At 36.7% G+C, this 16441-nt stretch overlaps 1 protein-coding gene across 1 annotated transcript; it reads right to left on the minus strand.

The window, feature by feature from the left end:
- Nucleotides 1-296: 296 nt before the first annotated feature.
- Nucleotides 297-10630, minus strand: LOC133517413 (serine protease inhibitor 3/4-like). The gene is made up of 9 exons (XM_061850729.1): nt 10393-10630; nt 8905-8996; nt 6900-7043; nt 5538-5738; nt 4979-5077; nt 4366-4503; nt 3632-3844; nt 1628-1772; nt 297-487 (listed from the first exon to the last, which is right to left on the minus strand). Exons 1-9 carry the CDS (start codon nt 10409-10411, stop codon nt 297-299), a joined length of 1242 nt encoding a protein of 413 aa, XP_061706713.1. The 5' UTR covers nt 10412-10630.
- Nucleotides 10631-16441: the final 5811 nt, after the last annotated feature.

Below are 16441 nucleotides of genomic sequence, written 5' to 3' on the forward strand. Positions count from 1 at the left end.
AAGTGCCTATTAAGGTACAAGAATCCTAGAAATCCGTCCAGTTGCAAGCTTGAGTCGCGCTCCAAAGTTGCCGAACCACCACACAATTCATTATGATTTAATTTCGTCGTAATAATTTCTGTTATAAAGTTAGACTGACTTGTTTGGTTTTTGTTGTTTGTTTTCTGCAGTTTCTTTTTAATTACACCACGTTTTAGGTCTATTTGTTTAACCGTTATAAATAAATAAATAAAAATCAATAGAATTTTGGATTTATTGTTACTTGTATTTATTGTTAGTTGTATTTATATTTTTAGTTACTCCGGCCCATAGTAAACTCCGGTGAACACTCGAAATATTTTATTAGATCGTTTTCTCTTTCCTTGACGCACAGTCATAGTGACAGTAAAGAAGAATGGACCGTCAACTGTAAAATCCTCCAGGGTCACGGGAGGCGATGCTGGGTGCTTTAATTCAGGTACAACCTGCGGCGTATCGGCGAGGCCCACTGAAATCACGGTGAAATCATGGTGTATGTCTTCTATCTAAACTAACTCTGCACCGGCTGTGATAGAACCAGGTGTAAGAATGTCATTAAATATAAATCTCACTTTTTTAATTATATTTGAGGTGGTTTATTGTAATTACGAAGTATGAGCAGACCTAGCTTGGTCCGACTGTATCAACTGTAAATTGATAATATTTCGGTGACTCGTGAATTTTGAAATGAGTGACTGTAGAGAAAGGCAAAACATACCTATTTGATTTTTAAATTGCTTTAATTAAAGGACCTAGGATAATTCAGCCGATTTTATTGCTAATAAATAAATAAATATTATAGGACATCCTTACACAGATTGACAAAGTCACACGGTAAGCTCAAGAAGTTAAAAGAAGAAGAAGAAGAAAGTTATTGTGATATAAAATATTTTTTGATGATAATTTTGACATTTAAATTTAATTATGGGAAACGGGATCTCGTTTGTGACATGTAATTAATATTGTTTGATGTAAAATAATTATTGTATGTTATTGTTATGTTTTGATTATATTATGCTCATTAATTATGTTAGTTTAATTTATAATGCATGTAGTTTAAGAATATTATACGCTTTAAAGGCAGGTTATAATGGACAACCATTTTAGAATATCTTTATTACCTATATATAACCAACAATAAAGAAATTGAATTGAATTGAAAGCTTGTGTTGTGGGTACTCAGACAACGATATATATATGTAATACACATATACTTATATACATAGAAAACACCTATGACTCAGGAACAAATATCTGTGCTCATCACACAAATAAATGCCTTTATCAGGATTCGAACCCAGCACCATTGGCTTCATGGGCAGGGTCGCTACCCACTAGGTCAGACCGGTCGTCACAATCTTGATTTACATCAAGAAACATTCTTTGACTACATACCAATTTAAGAGAACAACTTTGTTATTAAATTCATGTATTTCGTTAATAAATTTCTATCGATGTGTTTCCCACGTGATTATTTAAAATTAAAAATAGTTGTAGGTAATAGTAATGTAGGATTCAAACTGCTATATTTCATTTTTAAAAACGGTATCTTAAGTGCATTTTAATATGACTAAAGATAACTGTATCTTTAAATACTTTGAATGCTTACCTTGACTCCGCCCGGGACCCTCGCTGATTTCTACGAAAAGTTTTTGCTTCGCCTTACTAACGTACATATTGGGTCCAGAAGCCTTATCTTTTAAGATACCATTCAGGCCAGTGTTTTTCATATCAGTTGTTAGGCTGAGACCGATCTGTAACAGTACATTGTGCAGTAAGGGAGGTATGGCCAAAATTTCGAACTAGAGCATAAAGAAATAAGTAAGCTTAGAGTGCTCACTTCATACACATATAAAAAACTTTTTATAATATGTGTTCGTGCCCCTTTTCATTAATTATCTTTCATATTGATCCATCTCACTCGCTCTTCTTTCACACTCTACTCTCCATTCGACCTCATTTTTATTTTCATATCACCCGCCTTTTGCTGACTAACTTAAACGCAAATAAAGAAGAGCAAAATTTAAATAAATTTGGCGATGTCAATCAAGTGAAAAACCATATACATTTTTTCTACCACGAAAAGTATTACTACATACTCGTAATATATTATAATTAAATAAACGTGAGTGTGAAGGAGTAGTGATAAACAGAGAGAAGAAAATATTGGAAATATGTTATTGGCGGCCGCCGTAAATAAACCCTACGATTGGGATTCAGGTCAGTCGGCTTCATTCTTAACATCCTTTTTTATGTTATAGTATAGTCAGCAAACGAGGAACGATCCACCTGATGGGAAGCGGTCATCGTCGCACATGGACATAAACAACATCATAGGGGCCACTTAAGTGTTGCCGACCCTTGAGAACCCTAAATACCCGCTTCTTGAAGAATCCCATGTCGTAGCGCAAAGGAAATACCTCAGAAGGCAACTCATTCACTCAATTCTAGGAAGAAATGAGCGAGATGCCTGCTTATTCTTGGTGTGCCATGTATCTAAGAAGTGAGGATGAGCTTTTCTCCTTTGGCGGGAGGTGCGGTGATAAAAACGTGACGGTAGCACCATTTCAAAAAGTTCTTCGGAGCATTCCCCATTGTACAGACGGTAGAACATATAAAGAGAGCCAACGTCTCTCCGAAGGCTAAGAAGTTCTAATCCGTCAGTAAGTTCGGGATCGCCGACAATACGAACTGCCCGCTGGATGGAGTCAAGAGGAAGGAGCTGGTATTGAGGAGCGCCAGACCAGAGATGAGATCAGTAGTCCATATGAGGTCGAACCTGCGCTTTATATAATAAAAGACGGTGACCTTTTTGTTTTATTCTAATTTTACGTTTTTATAGTCCCTTTATACTTCTCCGACTGCGCTTTCTGCTGGTCCTTCGATCTTCCTCGCGTCCCCAATATGTTTTAACCGAGCATTGAGAAAAACTTATTTGTATATATTTATTTATATATAAGCTTTAAGGTTAATAAGTTTTATGTTATTAGGGAGTTATAATATTATTAATAACAAGTTTTACCATACACACATGTAACTTATTATAATCATTCTCATCAGTAAAAAAGCTCATGTATGGAGTGCTCTAAGCTTACTTCTTTCTCTATGATTAAAGCTAATAGAATTTATATGATGCGAATTTTCAATCTTAATACCTCCTATGTTACAAACAATGTTTTTCATCACAGTTGCGAAAAAAGACTAAACAAATATCGTCGTCGTTTTGTACATTGTTTGACATATCAGCATGAAAGGCAGAGACCGATTTGATGTTCAACCATGATATAAAATTTGGTAAACCATTACCTACAATTAAATCATTAATGATTAATATCTTTTTTAATCACAAAAATATATTCATACGACTTCGTAACATAATAAAAAAACATTTTAGGATTATATTTTTCCTCGCCTCCTCAACTTCCCTAGAGTTTCTTTGTTATTTCTCCAACTGGTTATTTATTGATGGGTCTCAAAGTTAGCAATGTAGAAGGTCTGGTACTTTTGATTATTGAAGGTAAGGTGAGTACGTTATAGCTAAGTTTAACTGCATATGATTCTTATACTTCATCTTATCTAAATTTGTTACCGTCAATTACCACGTCATCGTCACCTGCTTTAAATAAGGCGTCCAATCCAAACACGTTTTTATTTTGAATTTTGGAAGAGCAACGTTAACGAATTTCCATTGCATTCTCTTATTTATATTCTCAATTAATTTGGGATTTTGTGACATAGTGTCTAGAAGCTTGATAATGCTTGAATTGCGGTATGGTAACAGGAATGTCATGATCACACCAACTTGAGATAGATGTAAGGAAATAGCCTGAAATGAATACACGTAAACATTTGGTGATATAGTTATAAAATGTTGCACAGAAGCTGTATTGGCATATTAGCTATTATAAAATTGTATGTAACATTCATGTGACAGAGACTACATGATAGGATTGACAGTGTTTTATTATGTTGTCCCTGTCACATAATGTTATATAACATCTATAACAGCCACGGTTGGAGCACCATTAAACTATCAACAGTCATTGTCGCAATTTCTTACAATTGTTTATTTAATTTTATTGAGCATAATTTCAAATTTAACCTGATTTCGATGGCTGTTACGCCTGCCCGCGTAGCCATCGTGCTTATCGTTCACGCTCCGTGGCGAACGAAACGGAACTGTCACAGTCGCACTAATATGGAAGAGTGATAGAGAGAGATGACTACGCTACGCTACGGAGCGTTAACGATTGTAATCGCTACGCGGCATAGGCTAGTATGCATACTAGTGAGGCAGAATAGTAGTGAAAAGTTTCGTCTACAAGTGAGTGCCTTACATTACATTACCTTAAATTGTGCTTTTGCATCGCTCAAGAACAATGTTTGTGTGATTGTTTGCATCATTTCTATCTTTAAAGTCTGTTTTCCACTACGGAATTGCTTACTTGTCACTGAAGCTTGCGCGAAGATGGATTCCCAGGTGCCCTGAATTTAAAAATGTTTTTTTTTTTACAGAATTATAACGCCAATTGTTTTGCCCCTGTGAGATAGGTTAAAACTTTTTGGGGATTAACAACGATTAAAAGTTGTCTGTACATGCTCGTAATGTATATTTTTAAATTGATTGTTATGGTTAGTCACTATTTGTATCTCCTTGGATTCCACGGGCCTATAAATCCCGGTCTTTTGATAGGCTTGCGTGGGGATATAGATCCAACACGTAGAGGTGGGTGGAGAGGCCTGCTGGTACCCGTTCACAGGCGCAACAATAGACATCTATGAACTGGTCGCAGCAGGCATTGGGACTATTTTAGAAAAAGTGAACTGTAAAACGGTCTATGATTTGATGTTTGGGTAGACTGGGTTATTGCAAAAACACTTTTATTATTAGTTGTCGTTGACAAAATTAACAAGTGGCATGCAGGATGTGATCGTTATTTAGACCAAAGCTACTACCTACCTTATAATGAAATCCATTGACAATTAATATAGAAGAGTTTTTATCGATGTCATTTAAGTCGAGGATATCTCGTATACGCATATATGTTTTGGAACTGAACTGAAAAAAATACAAAGATTGTTTGCACTTATTTAACAATAAATGGAAATTTAGTTCTTTCGAAATGTTACTTGTTGAAAGGAAATAAGCTGTGTTGCCATAATTCAAATCAAAGGAATATTATTACGTTTGCTTACATTTATTTATTATCTATATAAGATTATACTTCTTTCAAAATAAAGTTCAATTTTAGTACGTGGATTTTATATCTTACTCATCACATTTTACATAAATGTGTCTAAATAAAAAAATCTCCTTAATGAGTGCAAGACACATTAAGAAAAGTCGCAAAAAGTCCTATAATAGGTCACAATGCTTAATTAATTAAAAGATGTAAAGGGGCCCACTGATTACCAGTTTGCCGGACGATATCAACCTGTCATTTATTTGCGATTGTCAGCTTTTGCGATAGGCCGATATCGTCCGGCGAACTGGTACTCTGTGGAACCTTAAAACTTACTTCTCGATTCACGTAAGCAACAGCATCTTTTCGATAATTGTAACCTATCTTAGACACAGTTATGCCATAACCCTGGGAGTCCAGGATAAATTTATCCTCTATATCATTTGTGTAGTTTACATAGATCTTATTCAACATGGTTAAGTCTGTCTCTAATAGGGGTGACAGAGCGGGAAACAAGCTCGAGTAACAAGTTTTTGTCTGAAAATTTATAAAAAATTAAAATAAAACTTATTATCCGAAAATAATTATTTTCCGGTAGTTCCGATAAAGTCTGACAACATGATGGAATTAACATGATTGGTTGAGGTTACATATCAGACTAGCTAAGTTGTTTTATGTTATATTTAATAACATATGCTCGATTCACATAAGTAATTTGAAAAATATACCCAATGATCAATGATTCTCTTATAGGTATTGTGATATTATGTGACCTAGATTTTCGGATTAACCCGATTCGGAACATTTGGGCACCTTATATAAAAAACGAGCATTGCACTGAATATTTATTTATTGACTAAATGGTTACTCACGTTAGACCGGGCCGGGGCCGAGGCGTTCAACACGTCATTTTCTATGTTTTATATATGTCAATTGGATTAAAGTTTCGGCCAACTTTCCATGGAAAGCGGAAAGCACCACGAGATCACCGATCAGCCGTCATAGAAAATGACGTGTTGGATGGCTCAGCCCCGGCCCGGTCCAGCGTGAGTCATCCTTAATAAACTAACCAAAAAAATCGAAATAAAATATAGCCCGTAAAGCATAACAAATGTTTCTAGTCGTTGTCAAGTCTTTCTAAATATGGCGGTTTTTTAAGCCCAATTTAGTGTCCCACTGCTGGGCAAAGGCTTCCTCTCGCTTCTTCCACTCAACCCTGTCATTTGTACATTGCCGCCAATCCGGATAAAATGCGTGCAAGTCGTCCCGCCATCTCCTTTTCGGTCTGCCTGCACCGCGACCTACACCATATATGGCGTTGGTCATAGAAAATTACAAGTAATCGATCGCTTAAAAACGCCTTTCAAAAATAGGGAAAAATTCAAAGTAAGTACATGTAAATCTCGAGTGGTCTGGCCTATGAAGCCGATGGTCCTGGGTTCGAATCCCGGTTAGGGCATTTATTTGTGTGAGGAACATTGAACACAGATATTTTGTTCCTGAGTCATGGGTATTTTCTATGTATACGTATGTGTTCATCTATATACATATGTAAATCGTTGCCTAGTACCCACAGTACAAGCTTTGCGTAGTTTGGGGCTAGGTCGATCTGTGTAAGATCTTCCCCAAATATTTATTTTATTTTTATTTATCTACCACTAATAAGCATGATGGTTAAAAATAAATGTACGTACTTACCTGGCTTAGTGTGTGTATATCCAATATCGATATAATTTCGTGTCTAGTGGTACTTGACGCCGAAGCTGCCAGTTTGCAAAGGGGAAGCCGAAAAGCAAACGATGATACAACTGTATTTTTACCTATTTGGTTTCTTAAAATATTCTGTAAACACAATATATTAGGGAACATCAGATTTAACCGAACGTTATTACTAGAGATGCCTCAAATAGTTGGTTTTGGCCGAATACCGAGTATTCGGCCTCTGTCTCTTGGCCGAAGCGCTGAATATTCGGCATAACATACAAATGATTTGAGTCCCATTAATAATTATGAAAACTATTCGCTAACTAATTTCATTTTTGTTGCATCCATGATAAAAATAAAATTATTGGTAATCAACAAATGCTCAAAAAACGGGTACTCGTAATTAACAGCTTTCCAAGAATACATATTAAATATATTGGTTTTTGGTTATTTTTATTGTGTATTTTTTCAAGTACCTAGGTGTAACAGATATTCGATATTCGGCCGAACAGTAAGTAGCCCATATTTGGCCGAATACCGTATAGTTGGCAAAGTGTCCGAATACCGAAAAGTTGCCGAATATTCGTGGCATCTCTATTTCAATCAATTATTAGGGCGCGCATGCGATTTTTCTCAGCTATGATATCATTGACTCTTTGAACACCAAAGACGTCAATTGTCGCGCACAGCTACAGCCCAATTTCAACCTTCGTGCAATTCGACAAGGTTCATAATGACGCGCCGCACACTATAGGCGTGCCGTTCAAAGGGTTAAAGGTACAGTCTAGTGAGCGAGAAAGAGAACGCGGCATCAGCGCCGTGCATTACGGAGGGACAACGTGCCTGACTTTTCGTATGCTACTCTGCAGCGGCGCCACCATAATGAAAATTAATGAATCATATGATGAAATGATGTACCCAAAACGGACATCATGTACCTATAGTGTGTCATAACATTATAGGTACATAATGTACGTTTTAGGTAGGTACATTCATTAATTGTCATTGTGGTGGCGCCGCTGCAGAGTAGCACACGACTTTTCGCTGTCACACATCGGTTTACTTTTGTTGGACAGTGTAGTTCTGTTCGTGGCAGGTAGACCAAGATGAGGTACGTGGATGTCACAAGAAAAGGTTGACTCTAGGTGCTTGGTATACCATCATCGACACATACGACACAACCACTAAGTTTATAATGCGACTTTGAAAATTAAACGCTAGTAAATTATGTTACATAATCTATTACACGGACCTTATGGTCGATGGCGCTTACGATATTATGAACGTTCTACCCTACCAATACACATACGTAGCCTCGTAGCGTAAACGCCATCGTTAATAAGGTCTGTTTTTGATAGATAATGTTAAATAGTCCGACTATAGTAATAATGATAGCGTGGTAGTTTAGCACAATGCAGCTAATAAAGTGATCGTCGCATCGTTGGTATTGTGGCAACGCGCGGCGAGGTTTAAGCGCCGCTGGTTCTCAAAAGCGTAATGAAATGGTTTCGGTTTTCATTTAGGTCTGCCGACATTTATTGATGGTTTTCAAAATGGAATAGCCAGCCACGTTGTATGCTGCAGACAGCGTCACGTTCAATGGATTTTTTTCCGTGAAACATGACTGTATGCAGCTTAAGGCGTAAAGCGTAAACCAAAGACCAAGATATAAATAATCATGACTGTCGTGAGATCCGGTATTGTCTGATTGTATTTTCTTTTCACATTTTTCACAGGCAGTTCTAGTTAAGTATCTATCGTAATGTGAATAATGTATCTTATTGATCGGGTGAGTGTGTCTCCGTTTCAGTCTTCTTTCAGGTCGCATTTCTTAACCGATTCTCGTGAAATGATGTGAGCATGTTCGACACTTAGACAGATTTTTTGTGAATATTTTATTTTTCAAAATGGCCCATTTGACTCGCGAGATTTACGGCTTGTAGAGCTACCAATAGTAGTAGTAAGGAATATTGAATAGTATTGCGCGTACTAAACTTACCAAGTCAATTCCACTTAACATGTTTTGCTTAACAAACGCCGATTTCGTGCGACGCGGATCCCAAATAGTACATGAAATCAGTGATAATATAACTGAAAAGATTATAAGTAAATCATTTTCAAGTATTTACTGATAGATCGGAATCTTCTAGGTATAAAAAAAAACGATTGTTCATGTTTTCAACGGGACAGCCAAATATAGATACACGATTTTGGTGCAAAGAGGCCAACTGATTAACAGTCCGCCGTCCGGCTTGTCAGTTACAACAACATGTTGGCAGTTCCGAACAACTGGCAGGCCAATACTGTCCGGCGGACTGTTAAACAGTGGACCCCTTAAGATTAGATACTTATTTATAGATTTAAGTTCATAGTGAAAGTTATTCAATCCGGAGGTCGCGGGTTCAAACCCCGGCTCGTACCAATGAGTTTTTCGGAACTTATGTACGAAATATCATTTGATATTTACCAGCCGCTTTTCGGTGAAGGAAAACATCGTGAGGAAACCGGACTAATCCCAACAAGGCCTAGCTTACCCTCTGGGTTGGAAGGGCAGATGGCAGTCGCTTTCGTAAAAATTAGTGCCTACGCCAAATCTTGGGATTAGTTGTCAAGCGGACCCCAGGCTCCCATGAGCCATGGCAAAATGCCGGGACAACGCGAGGAAGAAGGAAGAAGGAGGAGTGAAAGTTATTCAGTACGATGTATGTAAATATTCGCCTTTCAGATTATATGACATATAATAATATAAAAAACAACATGTAGTTAAAATCTACGAAAAAGGCTGGGGTAATTAATTGGTGTTTATTTTTATTTATATTTATTTTTGTTTCTTGTTATAGATGTCACTAACATAGATTTATAAGTTTTGCTGTGCTATGTACTAACACTAATATGGATTGTTCGAAATAATAATATTGAATTGAATTGAATTAATGAATTGGAGTAAAAAAGAAAAACCGAAATAATAAAAACCAGCCAATTGCGAGTAGGAATCGCGCACGAAGGTTCCGTTCCAAGGATTCAGGTTCCATTATCTATAAAAACGGCAAAAAAAATCATGGGAGCCCTCTTAAATATTTTTTTTTTTTAGTACCTATTTGTTGTTATAGCGGCAACAGATTTTTTTTTATATCACGACGGTGGCAAACAAGCATACGGCCCACCTGATGGTAAGCAGCCACGACAGCCTATGGACGCCTGCAACTCCAGAGGTGTTACATGCACGTTGCCGACCCTTTAAAACTTGTACACTCCTTTTTTGAAGAACCCCAAAAAAAAATACATTATCTGTGAAAATTTCAACTGTCTAACTACGAGTATCACGCTTCATGAGATACTCGTACAGCCTGGTGATAGAGGGACAGACAGACAGAAGGACGGACAGCGGAGTCCCGTTTTACCCTTTGGGTACGGAACCCTAAAAATGAAATACAAGTATAATATACATAACATAAATTTGATTAAAATATAATCAAAATATATCTACCAAAACTAACTGAATCCATTTCCTCGTTCACGCCAACGGCAACGTTATATTTTGTAAGAGTTGTAAAACCGTTTTATTGTCCAACAAAACAAATTCTACATCGATAAGCTCTCCGCACAGTATCGTAAAATCCGGATGACTTTGTAAAGAATTATGTAAAATATCACAATTCAAGAACAATGGTTGGAAACTGAATGAAAAAAGAGTGATATGCTGATATGAGACATTCGTATAATACGTAAGCTCCTTTTTAAGTGTCTAACTTGATTTAACAACCGCGATGCTATAAGTAGTTTGAGATTATTCTGCGAAATACCCAGGCGTCCTGACTTATGCAACTGTATTTTAAGACCATAATCAGTAAGACAGAAGGTTCATATTCGTGTAAAAAAATCCGAGTTGTACCTATTCTCAAATCGACAATAGTTGCCCATACTGAGGAATGACTTTGCAAGTTTCGACTCCGTTTGACACACGTGGGTAAAGGGTTACACGTTCGGGTTCAAAAGTGGTAACGATTCAAAATAAGAAAAAGTCAAAATTCTTAATTAAATAGCTTTACGTACACAAACAAAGTTATTTTTGCTTTAAAAACTTTTGAAAGTTTGAAAACATTGGATTGAAGAAATGAGGCGCAAATGGTCTTTTAACTTTTGAACTTCGGAACCGATTGCACCTCAGCGATTACAGTCGCCCAGTCAGATAGTTCCGTAGAATGAAACGCGTAGAATATACATTTCAAAAGTGAGTCTACCACGCGGAACTAAAAGCGTGCCGCACTCAACAGATCCGCTTAGCATCTGTGTCTCAGTTGCAACGGGGAGTAGACTGATCAGCAAAGGATGGCGATGATAAGATAAGGTAAGAAAAGGCGGGAGTGTAAAGAAGATAATGTAACCAAGATCGTCTCGAAGGCTTTGACGGCGAATCAAATAAGTCGCCGAGAGAGAATGGTAATAAAATTGAACCGAGCGCCTGGCCAGATGTAGCTGCGGATTTATCACTCGCTCAGGGGCGAGGTGCACAGGGGATTATGAAAAATAAACTAGAGCCAAACCAGAAACGGATAAATTACTGGAGAGTGTTAACGTCCAAGGTAACCAGGCCATCCTTATTAAAACAAGATGATTAGCACGTGGGGCTTATCAAAGTCGATTTAACGGAGTTCAACTCTTTACGGTTAGGAACGTATTGAAATGATGCAGAATTTAAATGCCTAGATAGACAGCAATTTTACTAACGGATATTTTTACTGCTGCCAGGTTCATTTTTATCTCCGACAGCCAGAACGAGAGTTCGAGAGCTTTTTGGTTTGTGTCGCAGGCAACCGATTTTGTTGCGGGTTTCTGCAAAAGATGGATATGGTTTTAAGCCAACCAAAATTAGTAAAAAAGTTTTAACTCAATATATAGTGCTATTATAATTTTTTCAATTTTATTTTTATTTTTAGACAGATCTAATTTACAAAAGGCAAATAAGAAACCAGCTACTAAATGTATATCTAGTTTTCCTTCCTCCCACTAAGTCCCAGTCCGGCCGTCTTCGCTCGCTTACACATTCGCCGGGCTGCATCCAATATGTTTCCCGGAATATTGTCCTTAACAGCTCCATTATATCGCGATAGATTGTGAGAGCGTTGCCGCCCTGTACCGATGAATATTTTGTTTGAACTTACTTGCTTTATATTGCAGCTGGAAGTTGTTGAGTAAGAGTTTTCGTTTAATTTTGACAACCGTTCTGGTCTAGTGCCTATGAAGCCGATGGTCGTGGGTTCGTTCTCGGTAAGGGCATTTTGTGATGAGCACAGATATTTGTACCTAATTCATGGATGTTTTCTATGTATTTAAGTATTTGTATATTATATTTATCGTTGTCTGAGTATCCACAACACAAGCCTTCTTGGCCTACCGTGAGACTTAGTCAATTTGTGTAAAATTTTCCTAATATATATATTAAAGTTTCTATTCATTCTTTTCGTGCAGAAAACCAATACCTTTGAGCCATCTCAAATGTTGATCTTTTTTGGAGTCTGATCTTGCGAGTAACCGTCTGCTGAAAATAAAATTGGATAATGTTTTAGTACTTAGGTAGGTTCTATCTAGTTTTTTTTTATCCCATAGCTCAGTATATAGTACATCGCTTTCAGATGTTATTCTCTGTATATTTTTAAAAGTTGTATAATATTATAAACATTTTTAGCGTTCTTAAACGAAAAAGAAGAAGTTTATCGTAAATATAATATATATTGCGAGTATTTAAATTTAAGTATATTTTTAAGAAGTTTGTTTTACACAGCAAAGCTATATAAGTCCAAATTATCTCTGATAAAAAAAAAAAAACATATAAAAAGGGGGAAATCTTTCAGCACCCAAATAATAGTTAACGGTGTATAAAATTTGTGTGTAATTAACGATATATCATTCGGCTGTACGTAATAGAGGTGCATACTTGATATTCAGAAAGAACTGAAGTCCATGAAAAAAAAGTGTCAGTGCGCAGTTTCTGGTCCATGGCCAATAAAAAAAGAACTATGGTAAATTTTCCCCTATTTGCATACATAACTTCAAAACCATTTATCCTATTGTTTAAATTTATGAACAAAGGGCTGATTTAGACGGCATGCGAACTCGCATATGATTTTAGTTACATTGCTGACTATTGAGGATACAACCAATTCGGCCGATCGATCAAATACCGCAATAATGTTACTCACATGAGAGTTCTCGCACCGTGTACATGAGCCCATCCTCTCAAAAGTGGCCTCAAGTTTGAAATTACTTTTACGATGTACGGTAGTCTTGAGGTCCCCGACTTACATTATCTGTACCATAAAATGGGGTGAGTAGGGTCAAAACTGACATTAAAAACCTCGATAACATTCTATTTGTACACATGCAAACTGACTGGAGTATATAATAAGTGTTTCGGACGTTTGTATTTTAGTTTTTATTTTATTTTGGGTAGTTCCATTTCATAATATTGACGATAAACAGGATAACCCACCTCACCCCGTGTTGCCTCGCAATTGGGGTGACATGGGATTTCATGCTGAAGTGATTTTGGAAGATTGATGGATCTTTTTTTTTATTATGAGTATTACTATAGCTCCATTTTAAATTGGAATACATTATTTTTGTAGCGGTAGCCTTAAAATCCCTTCCCACCCCCCTTTCATCCCTTCTCTCCCCACTCGTAACCCAGCTCTCCCCGCGAAACCTACTCACCCCATTTTACCGGTACCAAATTTTAACTCAATTGCTCGACCAAATTCAGACCAAATTTTCTATGACAGACACACGAGTAATCCTATGAGGGTTCCATTTCCTTTTGACCTCAAACGGTCATCATAAAAAAACCTTATACTTTACTTTGTAAGTTATTTCGTCTTAAAATTCGTCTATACGTGTATGTAACTCCTTTGGAGTTGCAAGCGTACATAGGCTACGGAGACTGCTTACCATTAGGCGGGCTGTATTATGCTTTGTTGTCACCGATATTATACTATACAAAAAACAATACACTAAACAAAGCACAACTTAAATATTTTCAAACATAGAGTAAATAATTTCCATTTTGGCCTCTGATACTGAACGCCAATTTATCTCGTCGCCAGACGACACGCCGTGTTTTCCCACACCAAAAGCACACCCACACGTCTCCGCCAACAACATTACAATAATTGATTAACTAAACGCAAAGAGAAATAATCGCAATTCAGCGTTTCAGCAACTAAGGCGGGCGGCACACGGAACTTTTATGTGACGGGTAAATTTTTCAAAAAATTCTAAAACTTGTATGTATTTTATAAATTTAGGCGACAGGATAGTTAGCTTCTCATATACTAAACACACAAGAACACTAAGTGTATTTATTGGTATACATGCCTGACTCCAGCCAAGTTTAGCTAATACTTTTCAAAATTACTTATTGGGACCATGCGAAGTGCATGGTGGGGGTAAGTAAAGCGATCCCAGCGCATAAGGTGGTAAAAATTAGAACTAACTGCGGATAGCGTCTTTAATATTTCGTACAAGTTATATGGCTCGAAATGAAATTTTAATTTACGATTTCTCCTGAAATATTCATTTAAATTGCTTGGTGTAAGGGACCATTGTAATCTGCATGAAATGCTTAATATACCTAACGTATTTAGTTTGATAATTACTAATAATGTATCCATATAAATAGCTTTGCAAATGCCACATATTACGTGATCTTCTTCTAGAAGTTATGAATAGGTATAGTAAGTTATCCTAAAAAGATAGACATTTAACATCGCGGACTTTTTTTGTAAACCTATAAATGAGAAACAACCCCACCATACATTATGTTGTTATACTCGTAGCTCAAACAGATTAGGCAGCGTTTTCGATTAAAGCTCCTAGCCAGCATGATTTTTTCCGACATCATCGTTATATTTCAACCTATTGACACAAAACCTTAACAAGTTATATACCTAAGCTTTCCTCAAGAATTACTCTATTGATAGATGAAAGTCGTATGAAAATCTGTTCAGTAGTTTTTCGTTTTGGAGTAGTTTTATAAAATGTAGTGAATTGACGTTTTCCTCTATACTTGCGGACGCTAGGTTGCGTGACAGTCGTGCACATAGCGAATAGTTGTAATTTTTTCTGTCACCCACATTCGAGAATTTCTGTTTTGTCCTATGGTTTACTGGTAGAGAATGCCTTAAGGCATTAAGTCCGCCATTTGTACTTATTTTTATTGTGTAATAAAGTTCAAATAATAATAATAATAGTTTTATATTTTTAGTTGTATAATAAGATGACAATTTTGATCTTATTTTTATTTATATAAGAAAAGATTTCCCTGTTTCTCATTAGTCAGTGATTTTTTTCTGACCTGTAGAAGAAAAACGATAAATAAGACAGACAACTAACTTTTATTAATTACTTAGTAGTTAAATTATCACTCTCTCACTCACATTAATAAAGTCGAAAAATGCTTGATTTTTTTGCTCCACAAAGAGGAGATTCAACTGGAGCTAGTGTGCGTCGGTTAGCCAACATGCCCCTTATTAATTGCCCCGATTTAATATAATAAATGTCTGATTCTCACGGAAGTTTTGTTATTTAAATTGATAACAAATACATTTTTATCACATCATTTACAAATTTTCCGTCTATGCCATAAAAACTAAATCCTATCTCTCCGCAGTCGCCCTAAACCTTCGCCGTGCCAGGAAAAATGATTTATAAAAGCCAGCAAATTCCGCCTCCCTCTCGCGCCCCCATTTAACCCTATCGCACCATCCTTATCTGTTCGAGTCCAATTTCACAGGCTGGTGACTGCTCCTGCAGCTCGGTAATGCCTCCATTGATTAAGAAGCCTGAATATTCATTCAATTATTATACCGACGAGGTTTTCTGATGAAATCCTCGTGTTAGTTTACGCTTGACGTTTTTGCTTTTATTACGTGTACGAGGAGTACGCTGATTTCGAATCGTTTTGCGAGGTCTGGTTAGCGGGCCGTTACAAAAACGATAATAATTTTTTATAGCTCCTCTACATGATGGGCCATTATACTGGTCCACTAAGATAGGCCAGGGTGTAGAGTAGTGGACCGGATGACTTATGGCGCGGCGTAGTACAAATACAAATACTTTATTAATAACGCCAAGTTACATGTCAGGTACATTCTATATCAAATTTAAAATTAATTGAAATATTATTTCATTTTAATATACACATTGAATTATTTCAGTAAAACATTCAAATACTGACTAGAGAGATTAATTATATCATAGGGAGTTCGTAGAACTCGTTTACAGAATAAAATAGATGATTAAGAAGCCACTTGCGTAATCTAGCTTTGAAGACCACCGCAGAAGTTGCATCTTTTTTTATTGTGTCAGGTAGTCTATTATACACAGACGAGCCCGAGATGTATACCGACTTTTCTGATCTGTGTAGTTTGTGGGCGGGAGTGACGAGGAGATGGGCAAGCTTGTTGCTACGCATCGCGCGGGATTCGTTCACACCTCGTTGTCTAAACGCATCGTAGTTTTTATATGTAAAGAGAGCAACT

This window comes from Cydia pomonella, chromosome 4 (genome assembly GCF_033807575.1).
Source record: "Cydia pomonella isolate Wapato2018A chromosome 4, ilCydPomo1, whole genome shotgun sequence".
Taxonomy (NCBI): Eukaryota; Metazoa; Arthropoda; class Insecta; order Lepidoptera; family Tortricidae; genus Cydia; species Cydia pomonella.

What these genes read in the sequence shown, in the direction of transcription:
- LOC133517413 (XM_061850729.1), bottom strand. An exon ending in TGTTAAGTGGAATTGACTTG is followed by an intron (nt 7,044 to 8,904) that starts GTAAGTTTAGTA and finishes TTGTGTTTACAG; the next exon opens with AATATTTTAAGAAACCAAAT. An exon ending in ATGCAAAAGCACAATTTAAG is followed by an intron (nt 3,845 to 4,365) that starts GTAATGTAATGT and finishes TATTCATTTCAG; the next exon opens with GCTATTTCCTTACATCTATC.